Source organism: Pituophis catenifer, unplaced genomic scaffold (genome assembly GCF_029215685.1).
Source record: "Pituophis catenifer annectens isolate HBS135680 unplaced genomic scaffold, rPitCat1.0.hap2 SCAF_3, whole genome shotgun sequence".
Taxonomy (NCBI): Eukaryota; Metazoa; Chordata; class Lepidosauria; order Squamata; family Colubridae; genus Pituophis; species Pituophis catenifer.
In genome coordinates, this window is record NW_027256883.1 from 7,774,370 (window position 1) to 7,787,808 (window position 13,439).

The window sequence follows — 13,439 nt, forward strand, 5'->3', positions numbered from 1 at the left end:
TGTAATGGACTCTGGGATAATAAATTCTCATATAGAAATGAGATTAAAATTTCCCTGATGTGCTATAAATCTATATTGAATTACAGGTTTATTTTTCTTAGCTCCTTCTTTTTACGGAAGCCAAAGAAGACCTGTTTAACAGCCCTGCTTGCAATGAGAGGAACGTGGTCTCTTTCAAAAAGCAATATTTTTTTCTCTCGTTTACTCATGTTGTTCATTTGAAATGTATTTTGCACACGCACACAAAAATGCCTTCAGCACAATGTGGAAACTGTACAGATGGTGGTACTCCAAAGCGATCGTTATACCAAACATCTAATCACACTAGCAGATAATTACATTCTGCTTAAGTTGCAACATAGCATCAACAACCCTTCTGGTCAGAAGTAGACAATTCCTTTCCTGAGTCTTCATGAATTTTCTTTTTTTTAAAAAAAATATTTTTTTATTAAACAGTCTTCATGAATTTTCATTGGCTTCTTCTAGTAACAGAATAATAAGAGTTTGAAGGGACCTTGGAGGTCTTCTAGTCCAATATGGTTGTAGCATTTTGGTCCAGTTGAAATATCTGAACAACCTTTTTTAAGGAAAGCTCCCCATGAAACATGTTGCAGCACTCTAATCCTAATGTATCAAAATCAAGGATTATAATTCTGTTTAAAACGGATACTGTAAAATTAAGAAGACCCCTTGAAAATCCAAGGAATTATCTTACTTACTTACTTACTTACTTTTAGTTTATGACTCATAATGAATTGGTCGAACGATCAGTTCAACTTGTGTCTTTTCATGATGTAGTGGCCAAAATTGTGGAAACCTTTTGGGAAAAGTGTATTTTCTAAAACTAGCTAATAACACCACTTTTTGGGGGAGTAGGGCCATAAAATTTTATACCAATGGAAATATAATATAATCAAGAATGTAATGCAATAACTTCTATGAAGGATTTGCTTTTAGAATAGCAGTTACAGTATAAAGAAGAAAAGTGAAACACGTAGAAAAAAACAAAATATACAAAAACTATCACCATGTCAGTTAATATTTAGCTGGGTAACCTTTAGCATGAATTATGGCCTTAAAATATCTTCCCATGGAGTGAACCAAGCCTTTTAGTTCTGCAGCTGTTGTAATGTGAAACCAAGATTGAATGATTGCTTCTATTAACTGGGTTTTATTGATGGGTCACTTCTGACTAACAAGTTTCTTTAGTCGGCTCCATAGATTTTCAATTGGGTTAAGGTCTGGGCTATTCCCAGGTCATTCCAGCAGTGGAATATGATTGTCTTGAAACTCCAAAAAAAAAAAAAAAGTGGTGTTATTAGCCATCAAACCTCAAAAATATATTTTCCCCTAAAGGTTCCACAATTTTGGCCACAACTGTAACTTTCAATTCTCTCTTCTAGGGCAAGAAAGGAGAAGTAGGTCTCGCCGGAGTTGATGGATTACCGGGACCTTCTGTAAGTAGGACCAGTCTGATCTCTGTCCAAGGTGCTGAAAAAAATCAAGCTTATCATGTTTGTGTTGTGTAAGATCAAGAAGCTGTTTTCTAGTGTGGAAACTTGAATGTTAGCTTTTGTGCTGTTTTATTTACAGGGCTTGGTTTGCTTGCAAAGCCCTCCATGACCACATTTACAAAATGCATCTGGTTCTTGACCTCAGGGAAAATTCCCCTAAGCCATTTGTTTACACTTTGTCAAGGAATTGTTCAGCCGATGTCCAAATGAAGTCATAGATGCTGACACGTACTTGTAGTTTTATTTATATTTTATATTTTACATCAATATATACAGCAAACTAGATAGTCAGGCAAACAGGAGCATCATGAGGTAAATCACAGAACATATGGAGGACAGAGAAGAAAAAGGTGGAGAAAAAGGGAAACTCCTCCTCCACATCCACAGCAACCAATCACAGCACAGATTGCCTCAAAGAGGAGCCAGAATTCTCCAATCAATCAACCACAACTGTGTGTACTGGCTGACTGCACAATCCCACTGATCCAACTACTAAATTTAAATATTTTAACACACTTTGAATTGCCCTTTGAAGTGCAAATGATCTACACACAGAGGGCAGAGGGCCCCTTGTGTAAGTGATGCTTTAAAGAATATCAAAACACAAATTCCAGGCTTTGAGAATTTACTGTCTGAATTTTCTTGGAGAAGGCTCAAAACCTACAATATGTTATGTAGTGTGAACTACTTGAATGAATTATTCACTTTATATATATATATATATATATATATATATATATATATATATATATATATATATATATATGTATATATATATGTGTATATATATATATATATATATATATATATATATATATATATATATATATATATATATATATATATATACACATATATATATATATTCTTTTAAATCGTGACTTCTTTTGTGATCACTGTGCACGGAGAGCCTGGAAATTCTTGCTTTTTGGACTTTTATTTTGTATTAGATTTTTATTCCAAGTTAGTGACTGAAAAAAGAACAAGAATGAGAACAAGAAAATGTCCACCTTGACATTTTCTCATTACGGTTTGAAATGTGACATGAACCCAAACAACATAGAACAAATTTTGTAAAAGCTTTACCTTTTCCCATGTTAAGAGTAGATAGACCTTTTCTTAATTCAGTTTCTCTTTTAGGCTGGCTAGGCTTTTTTTAATTACTATAAAACTTCTGGTAAATTGAGTTGCTTGTGGATAGAGCAGCAGGAGGGGGGGACACATCAAATAGCAATATATTTTTAAAAGGAGACTAGGCAAGAAGTTCAAAGATATTTCTTAACAGAACAACAGAGTTGGAAGGGACCTCAGAGGTCTTCTAGTCCAGCCCCATGCTCAAGCAGGTTCAAGCTGAGGCAGGTCTGGCAGAGACACTATACCCGTGATGGCGAACCTATGGCACGCGTACCACAGGTGGCATGCACAGCTATATTGGTGGGCATGCGAGCTCAGCTCCGGCGCATATGAGCGTGCTGGCAGCTGATTTTCGGGCCTTCTGGGCTCACCGGAAGTAGGGAAACAGATTGTTTCCTGCCTCTGGAGGGCCTGAGGGTGAGGAAGGCCCATTTTTTGCTCTCCCCAGGCTCTGGAGCCTTTCTAGGAGCCTGGGGAGGGAGAAAACGGGCCTTCTGGTCCCACCGGAAGTTGGCAAATGGGCTGTTTCTGGCCTCTGGAGGGCCTCTGGGATGGTGGGGAAGGCTGTTTTCACCCTCCTCAGGCTCCTAGAAAGTCTCTGGAGCCTGGGGAGGGAGAAAAATGGACCTACCAGGCCCATCATGCCATTGCGTGCCAAAAGCGGGGGAAGTGGGGGGGGGTTCACACGCGCATGCGTGGGGGGTGAGGCACATAGAACTATGGGTGTGGGCACGTGCAACCCCCCTCCCCACGCTCCCCACTCTTTTGGCAAGCGATGGCAAAAAAGTTAGCCATATACCTTCTTGTAGAACAAGAAGAGCTCACATGGATTTGGGGAATATGAGAAATATTTCTATATATTAATCACTTCTTTCTTGTGTAAACAATAAATAGAGAGTGAGCTGTGTCTTCAACAATTCACAGAAAAGAATACTGTGTATTCACTTTATTTCGATCCCTTATCATTTCTCTGAAAAGGTAGATGTCACTCAAGTGCTATTCATTGGCAGGAAAAAAAGGGGCTTACATTGACTAAAGCAATGAAAACTAATTTTTAAACATTTATACTTCTCAGTTCTCCCATCAGTCAAACTGCCTTTTGGACAAACTGCATTATAAAACTATAGTGTTAGGAAAAGTAATATTTGTTGAAATGCTCTATTTTGTACACAGAGAAGAGACATCCTACTTCTAGTGGGTAGCAAGTGGATATCTCTACAAAACCTGAAAGTTACAAACAATGCTGGTGATAAAAACATATCGATGGATTTCATGTAATTTATCTATTCATGTATTCAATATCTATAGCAGCCTATCTCAATCAATGACTCTGGGCAGCTTACAATTTAATGTATTTGTCTTCTACATTTTTTGCAGGGTCCCCCAGGACCTCCTGGAATTGTTGGTTCTCCTGGACTTGATGGATCTCCAGTAAGGAAAAAAAATATATTTTTATATAAAAACAGGAAAGTTAGCAATGTTAGATAGCACTCTTTATCTGAGATTCAGAGGTGACCTTTTGCAGGAGATCCTTCTCTCTGGTGGTGCAATCTGCTTGGCCATGGTCAACACATGACCTAAAAGAGAAGTTAGATAAAGGAAGGCATGGAAACAAAATTCCTCCTATATTTATGGGGGGGGGAAAAAGGCAGGGCTGGAAAGAAGAGAATGCAGATCTAAATCAGGTCTAAATAATCTAAAAATAAGCATTATACCATAGTGATAGCCAATTTGGTATAATATGTAAGGCCCCAAACTAGAAGACTGTGAGTCCTAGTTCTGCCTTAGGCACAAAGCCTGATGGGTGATCTTGGCCAGTCACTCTCTCTCAGCCCTAGGAAACAGGCAACAGAAATAGCACTTAGACTTATATACCGCTTCATAGTGCTTTTACAGCCCTCTCTAAGCGGTTTACAGAGCCAGCCTATTGCCCCCAACAATCTGGGTCCTCATTTTACCCACCTCGGAAGGATGGAAGGCTGAGTCAACCTTGAGCCTGGTGAGATCTGAACTGCCCAATTGCAGTCAGCCGGCAGTCAGCAGAAGTAGCCTGCAGTACTGCACTCCAACCACTGCGCCACCTCAGCTCTGACAAAACACTTCTGAAATCTTGCCAAAAAAACTGCAGGGACTTTTCCAGGCAGTCACCAAGACTCGAAACTGACTTGAAGGCACCCCCAAAACCAAGTAGAAGATAATCCAGAGTAGTTTTTGTTGTGACCTGGCTGAAAATGGGTAGCAGATAACACCAGAGAAACCTTGATATTATAATCTGTTTTACTGTGTTTTGTCTTGTCTTTTCGTAGGGTCAACCAGGAGAAACTGGCAGAAAAGGTGAAAGTGGGCCACCGGTGAGTTCATGTCATAGAATCTTGCATGTTAACACATGTGCATTTGGGTGAATATACAACTAAAATAAGCAAACAGCCTCTTCCAAGCTCAAGATAACCAATGATCTGACTTTATCTTTGTGTCGGCGTTCCAGAAAACCCCCGACTCCAAGTAAAAACTCTGATGCAAGCATTTTTCAAAGTTCTATTTACTAGAATAGGTAAATTGGCACATCTGGGAAAACTCGAATCTGAGAGGTCCAGGTTTCCCCTCAGTAAATCAAAACCCCCCAAACCATCCACTCACTCCTCAATCGATCACATGCTCCAATCAACCGCCGTCCCGTTTCGAGACATCACTCTGACCACTCCTTCTCCAGATGCAGGATCATCCTGACCTTGACCGACAGGAAGAATGCTATTATGTCTACAGACAACCCCTCTATTAAATCCCCTCTCCTACTTTCCTACACACGAGAAGGTGGCAGTATGGAAGCTTCCGGCCTAATCAAAGCTGACACTTTGATTGTTACTCTTTTAAATTATCTTAATACCTTTAAAAACAATATTTTTAAAGGTATTCAGGTAATTTAAAAGAGTAACAGTCAAAGATAAAGTCAGATAATGGTTAAGTCCAATTATCATTTGCTAGCATCAGCCCATATGCTGCCAATCCTTACTTATGACTCTGATTAATTCCACTGATTAATTGTCCTCCCTGTCAGGAAATTTCTCCTTAGTTCCTGGTTAGATCACTCTTTAACGAGCTTTCAGCCATTGCTTCTGGTTCTACTTTCAAATGCTCTGGAGAATAAGTCAGCCCTCCCTTCTCTGTGACAGCTCTTCAAGTACTGGAACACAGCTTATCACCCCTAATTATTCCCTTTGTTAGGCCAAACTTTTTATTTTTTGTGTATATTGTTGTTTTTAATAGTCGCTTGGTTGCTTGTCGTTGTGAGCTGCCCTGAGTCCTTGGAGATAGGGCGGCATACAAATTTTATAAAATAAATAAATAAATAATAAACATACCTAGTTCCTTTAATTGTTCATTGTACAATTTAGCCTCCAGACCAGGGGTGCTATTCAGCAGGTTCTGACAGGTTCTGGAGAACCGGTAGCGGAAATTTTGAGTAGTTGGGAGAACCGGCAAATACCACCTCTGGCTGGCCCGAGAGTGGGGTGGGAATGGAGATTTTGCAATATCCTTCCCCCAGGAGTGGGGAGGGATTGGGGATTTTGCAGTATCCTTCTCCTGAAGTGGGGTGGGGATGGAGATTTTGCAGTATCCTTCCCCTGCCACCGCCCACCAAGCCACGCCCACCAAGCCCCACCATGTCCACTAAGCCATGCCCACAGAACCTGTAGTAATTTTTTTTTGAATTCCACCACTGCTCCAGACCCCTTATCATCTTTGTTGTACTCTTTCTAAAGTCTCAGCATTCTTTTATCCTGGTGACCAGAATTGGACACAATATTCCAAGTGTGGTCTCAGCAGTGCAGTACAAAGCAATATTTTTTTTTTTTTTAATTTGATTTATATGCCGCCCTTCTCCGGAGACTCAGGGCGGCTTACAGTGCGTTAAGCAATAGCCTTCATTCTTTTGTATATTTTATACAAAGTCAGCTTATTGCCCCCACAAACTGGGTCCTCATTTAACCTACCTTAGAAAGGATGGAAGGCTGAGTCAACCTTGAGCCTTGGAGAGATTCGAACCAGCAGTAAATTGCAGGCAGCTGTGTTAATAACAGGGTGCTTTAAACCACTGTAGTACCAAGGCTCTTATTATCACTTCTTGTGATCTTGATGCTATCCCTCTACTGTTTTGGCCTTTTTGGCAGCTGCAGCACAATGCTGGTTCATACTTAAGTGGTTGCCCAGTATTACACCTAGCTCCCTCTCACAGTTACTATTATTGAGCCAGGTACTGCCTATTCTGTATCTGTGCATTTAGTTTTTCCTGCCTAAGGGCAGGAAAAGTGCAAGACCTTACTTTTCTCACTACTGAATTGCATCTTATTGGCTAGGGCTCAATTACTGAGTCTGTAAAGATCCCTCAGAGATTTCAGTCTATCTTCCAATGTGTTAACAATTCCCCATAACTTGCTGTCATCTGGAAATCTGATATGCTCCTTTCTATCCCCCCATCTAGATCATTTATTTTGTTGCTTGTATCCTTACAATTTATATTGATATTGTTTCCTGATTGCTTATTTGTACCCTATGACTATCGTTAAGTGTTGTACCTTATGAATGTATCTTTTATGTACCCTGAGAGCGTATGCACCAAGACAAATTCCTTGTGTGTCCAATCACACTTGGCCAGTAAAGAATTCTATTCTATTCTAATAAAGAATTTTATAAAACTTTAACTGATAAACCTTATGAAGTTGTCGGAGTGCACTGGCCCTTAATTTTAACAAGTCCACAAGATTGGGAATTACTGCCTTAATGAAATAAAAATACAGCCCTTGTGATTCCATAAATCAAGGTGTAGCAACCTGCATATTAAATCGATCATAAATATCTATAGTTTTCGCTGAACTTCAGTAACTATTTTTAATTCTTTCAAAGTTTCCAGCACGCCTTGAGATCCTTTTCTTTGCCATTGCTGGCATCTTGTGGCCACTTCTGAGATTGCTCGCTAGAATTGTTTTAAAAGGTGTTCATGACCATAGTTACTCATATAGCAAACCTGTTGAGCTCCTTGAGGTTTCTTCCCTCAGATAAGTTCTTAGTCTTGGTTTCTTTTCTCCAAACATGGGATAAATTTCTAGCGCTGCATCGGCAAATCTCTGAGACAGAATCTCACCTTTCCCAACCTTGGCCTTAATGCATCGGTTGTCATCCTTCAAATGAGCTGTGTGGTTCTCAAATTGTTTTTCAGTCAATTTTGTGGAATGATGGAAGGCTTCACAATCATTTGCCATGTCCTTTGAAACCTGTGTGGTGACACTAGAGTAGAAATTAATAAATTATCCCAGATTGATTCAAATGGTCAGCTAAGCGCAAAAGTTTTTGTTCAAATCCTCCCTGTGATTCGCTAAAAAGAATGCTTTCACATGTGCAGAAATTTGTCAATTAACAAATCTATCCTAATTCACCTAATTTGATTTAAACACAAACTTGATTGAACCATTTTTAAACCATATCCTGTATCGGAACTGAAGCTTTACAGAATAACCAGTAAAGGGACCTTGGAGATCTTCTAGTCCAACCCCCTGCTTAAGCAAGAGATTTTATACCATTCGGACAAATGACTATCCAATCTCTTTTTATAAACCTCCAGTGATGGGCACCCAAAGTTTCTGGAGGCAAACTATTCCACTGTTTAATTAGGATTTAGGATTTATTAGATTTCTATACCGCCCTTCTCCCGAAGAACTCAGAGTGGTGTACAGCCATATTAAAACACATATAAATATACAATATTTAAAACAATTTAAAATTGAATATATAAAAATTTGGCCCATAGATTAAAACACACATACACCCATTCTAAAATTCGTATTAGGCCAGGCCGGCTTGTTAGAACAAGAGGATCTTCAAGCGCGGCGAAAGGTATGCAGGTCAGGGATGAGACAAATCTCAAGGGGCAGCTCATTCCAGAGGGCAGGTGCCCCCACAGAGAAGGGTCTCCCCCTGGCTTGTCACCAGTCAGCATTGTCTGGCCGACAGCACCCTGACGAGCCCCTCTCTGTGGGAGCGTATTGGCCGGTGGGAGGCTGTTGCTGGCAGCAGGCGGTCTCGTATATACCCTGGTCCTAAGCCATGGAGTGCTTTAAAGGTGGTGACCAACACCTTGAATCGCACTCAGAAGACCACCGGGAGCCAGTGCAGCTCGTGCAGGAGGGCTGTTATGTGGGTGCACTGAGGCGCCCCCGTAACCACCTGCGCGGCCACATTCTGGACCAGTTGGAGCCTCCGAGCGCTCTTCAAGGGGAGCCCCATGTAGAGAGCGTTACAGTAGTCCAGACGTGACGTGACGAGGGCATGAGTGACCGTGCGCAGGGCATCCCGGTCCAGAAAGGGACGCAACTGGTGTATCAGGCGAATTGTTCTAACCGTCAGGAAATTAAAACCAGGCGTATCTGAACCCACAAATTAATGTGCATGGTTTGTTTTTCTTTTTTTTTTTCATTAGGGTTTACCTGGAAAATCTGGTCAAGATGGTTTACCTGGTCTTCCAGGCTCAAAAGTAAGTAAACATAGTGGCAAATCTTTCCTGATCTTATTGCTGGAAAGGCTTAAATAAACCATTCCATGTCTGATATTTCCAAACAGTCATTAAGTTTCTTGCTTCTTTACTTAGTACTAAGATTCATGATGAATTTCTGCCTAAATTCAGTGGCTAGTGGCTGAAATGTGGTGGCTTATTGATTCCAAAATAAGTATATTGGAAAAGGGGGGAAAAAAATCCAGAAGCCATTATAGGTGCTTCAAATATCTGGAAGCTACTCTTCAGGACATCAAATATAGAGGTGTTGTGTAAATTGTTTGCACAGATTGGTGCGTGCAGCATTTCCTTGCACAAATAAAGTAACGTCCACATTTGCATGTGTAAAACATGTCAGCCCCTATTCTTCCACCCTTTTCCGTACTTGAATTTAATAAAGCAAAATTTATGTTTCTTCATTTACTTAGAAGGAAGAGCTAGGGCTGATAAATGGAAATTGCGAGAAAGCCATTTTCAGTAAAACTCTGGACATCCTCTATTTTTGGGGACCCCAGGCGTTCTTGGAAACATTTAATTCTGTCCTTATTCAACAATTGTATTTCACATTGTCCTTTCTTTTTGGCTAATTTTCTTCTATGTTTTTTTTTTTACAGGGAGAACAAGGGGAAAGGGGAGAAGTTGGTAAAGCAGGCTCCAAGGTAGAAAAATAAAAGAAAATTTGTTTCTTATAAGATATGAGAAATATTGTAAATGGGTAAATACTAGAGGTGGCTGCTGGGGTAGGAAAGAAGATCCCACATCTAATTCCTGGATTGATCTAATTCATATTAAACGTAATGGTTTTGCTGGAAGAAATAGCCATCTGGTTCAGTTCCAAGCTGGGAGAAAGACACTGGAAACATGGAGGCTAATTGGAAAGATGGTTTATTGATGAAGCAGAACCACATGGGTTTGTGGTTCTGGGCAGCTGACACAATGGAGTTGAGAGTGGGGTTTTTTATACCTTCTTTGGGCTTCGCTCTTGAGCTTCCTGTTCCTGTGCAAGAACATGTATTCTATTGAAGTTTGGACTGCTCTGGGGATGATGCAATGAAGGGCCTTGTGTTCTGAAATGGTGTTGGGCAATTCCTATTGTGGTTTAATGGCTTTGTACTATGCTGGATCTTGAGTGAGGGTTTTTTATACCTTCTTTGGGCTTCGCTCTTGAGCTTCCTGTTCCTGTGCAAGAACATGTATTCTATTGAAGTTTGGACTGCTCTGGGGATGATGCAATGAAGGGCCTTGTGTTCTGAAATGGTGTTGGGCAATTCCTATTGTGGTTTAATGGCTTTGTACTATGCTGGATCTTGAGTGAGGGTTTTTTATACCTTCTTTGGGCTTAGCTCTTGAGCTTCCTGTTCCTGTGCAAGAACATGTATTCTATTGAAGTTTGGACTGCTCTGGGGATGATGCAATGAAGGGCCTTGTGTTCTGAAAGGGTGTTGGGCAATTCCTATTGTGGTTTAATGGCTTTGTACTATGCTGGATCTTGAGTGAGGGTTTTTTATACCTTCTTTGGGCTTCGCTCTTGAGCTTCCTGTTCCTGTGCAAGAACATGTATTCTATTGAAGTTTGGACTGCTCTGGGGATGATGCAATGAAGGGCCTTGTGTTCTGAAAGGGTGTTGGGCAATTCCTATTGTGGTTTAATGGCTTTGTCCTGTGCTGGATCTTGAGTGAGGGGCTAATCCTACCCTTCTGCCTTTGTTCAGACTTTGCTGCAGGGAGTTTCAAAATATCCTGTGTTGAATGGATTACCCAAATCTGCATTTCTAAAAGGTGGCACCTCAGTTTCTGCTTGGGGCTGGGAGACTGGGGCTGTTTCCTGCCTCTAAAAAACACATGTTTCTCCATTTCTCCCTTTGGGGAAAATATAATATTCTGCCTTTTTAATATTTCCCAAACTATTTCATTCTTCTGCAGGGGTGGGGGCTGCTGACTTTCTACAATGCCCACTTTGGGCCATATAAGTGTGGGTGACACACTTTTTCTGGCCCAAGATTAGGACTTGATCTGATCAGGGAGACTTGATGGGTGCTTTTAATTTTATTTTTTAAAAAGCTTTTTTTTTTCCAGACACACATTTTTTTTTTTATTGCAAAGGGGAATGCATTGATAGAGGCAGCAGAAAAGTATCCCTTCAGTGGTTCCCAAAAGGAAAACTTTCAACCATGAAGGTCTGGCAGCCAGGGCAAAAATTCTGGAAAGAAATTTACCAATTTTCTATGCCAATTATTTTCAGAAGTTTGATGTCAGTTTCTGTGAGGCTTTGCTTTAGGAAATAACTATTGGCTGCCCATTTTCAAGGGTTGCTTCCTGAACCTGCCTTAGCTCTTAGTTTAGTGCATCCAGGGTTTGTAAAGCCAAATTGAAGTTAGCCAGTGTGCAATTCAGGCTATTAATATTGTTTAAATTGTGCACAATGCGCCATGTAATTCCTACTAATGAGATCACCAGTGCAACATATTTTGCCTTACTGGGCAACTGGGCAGTAACATTTGTGAGTCACAATCAGGTTTTGGGGTTTGGAGATCTCTTTTCTCTTTTCACCTCTTCAGTGAGGAAATTGCCTGAGGGGCATGCCCCCTCCCCCATGGAATTGGCAGAGAGGTATGACTGCTTGGGTCTTAGTACCACAGAGCAAAAACCAGCCTAGGAGAAGCTTTGTGTGGAGGTAGGTGAAGGGGATAGCCTCATTCTGATTCTGAGTGGGGTGTGTGCGTGTGCACAGCTACTTCTACAAGACAGACAACACAAACATCCCTCCCACCAGATAGAAGTCCAAGGTGTTCCGAATTTGCTGTGCCAACCACTCCCAAATGCCATCCCTCCATGAATCCATTTAATTGATTACAACATAAATGAGACAAGAAAGAAAACCTTACAATGAATTTCTGCCCTTCCCCCATAGTCTTTCCAGCTGTCTTCTGAGGATTGAAAGAGTCTTTAGTATTCACTGGTCCATCTCAGGGTCCTCTCTTTCATGTCTGCTGGGTGGCATTAGGCTTGGCTTGGTGGTAAGGCTGGTCAGTCAGGCTTGGGAAGATTGCTCCATTCTGGTTGCTGTGATGACTTTTTTGGTAAATGACTGGATCCAAACCCAACTCCCTGGCTCAAATGGATGGAGGTTCTCTTCTGGAGGCAGCATCTGGGTCAGTGTGATCTTCTTCCAAAGGTTGCAGAGTTGTCTGTGCAGGGCGGAAAGATATGAGAACAGGGCCTCCTCCCCCCTTTGTGGGTGTCCCTCCCAGAAAAGGCATTGTTGGAGGATAAGTGATGGAGAGGTAGAGTGGGGGTGGATAGATAGCTTGCAGGCAGAGTTTGGGAAAAACATTAACATTGCAGATGTTAAATAGACAGATAAAACCACTTAAATACATACAGTAAATGCAAGAATGAATTTGTTCCTGTAAATGTATTTAAAACATTCCCTCATAACCTTGGGCTGTTCTTAAAGGTACAGAGAGGGAAGGAAAAAAAATGAACACAATTCTCTTCACCCTGTTCTGCTGGCCAGGCAAACCCAGGGTAAAGGTATTTTTTTTCTTTTCATTGCTTTAACTTTTTTTTCCTAACAATTTAAAATTCTTGTTTTAAATTGTTAGGAATTGCAAATCCTAGGTGTTTGTCTGAGCTCCCAGGTTTGGTTGAAGTTTGGACTGCTCTGAGATGGTGCAATGAAGGGGCTTGTGTTCTGAAAAGGTGTTGGGCAATTCCTATTGTGGCTTAATGGTTTTGTCCTGTGTTGGATCTTGAGTGAGGGGCTAATCCTACCCTTCTGCCTTTGTTCAGACTTTGCTGCAGGGAGTTTCAAAATATCCTGTCTTGAATGGATTACCCAAATCTGCATTTCTAAAAGGTGGCTCCTCAGTTTCTGCTTGGGGCTGGGAGACTGGGGCTGTTTCCTGCCTCTAAAAAAACATGTTTCTCCATTTCTCCCTTTGGGGAAAATAAAATATTCTGCCTTTTTAATATTTCCCAAACTATTTCATTCTTCTGCAGGGATGGGGGCTGCTGACTTTCTACAGTTTTATGTTTATGTTTTTATTGCATTGTAAGTCACCCAGAAAATAAATATTTTCAAGCAGGCAGAGAATGACTTAAATAACTACCGAGAACATTTAATGACATATGTTTAATATAATACATCTTTCTATGCGCTTCATAAATACACGCATAGTGTTCTTCACAAATCCTTGTTTGAAAGAGATTCAAATGTCTACAATGTGTTCTTCCTTCAACAGAGGG

The 13,439-nt window shown here is 40.7% G+C and overlaps 1 protein-coding gene across 1 annotated transcript in view; it reads left to right on the plus strand.

Moving 5' to 3' along the window:
* Nucleotides 1-13,439, plus strand: part of COL22A1 (collagen type XXII alpha 1 chain) — a 196,051-nt gene that overhangs the window by 89,509 nt on the left and 93,103 nt on the right. The window contains 5 exon segments of the mRNA XM_070940313.1: nt 1,404-1,457; nt 4,026-4,079; nt 4,955-4,999; nt 9,121-9,174; nt 9,807-9,851. Of these exon segments, the coding sequence (XP_070796414.1) occupies nt 1,404-1,457; nt 4,026-4,079; nt 4,955-4,999; nt 9,121-9,174; nt 9,807-9,851 (252 nt within the window).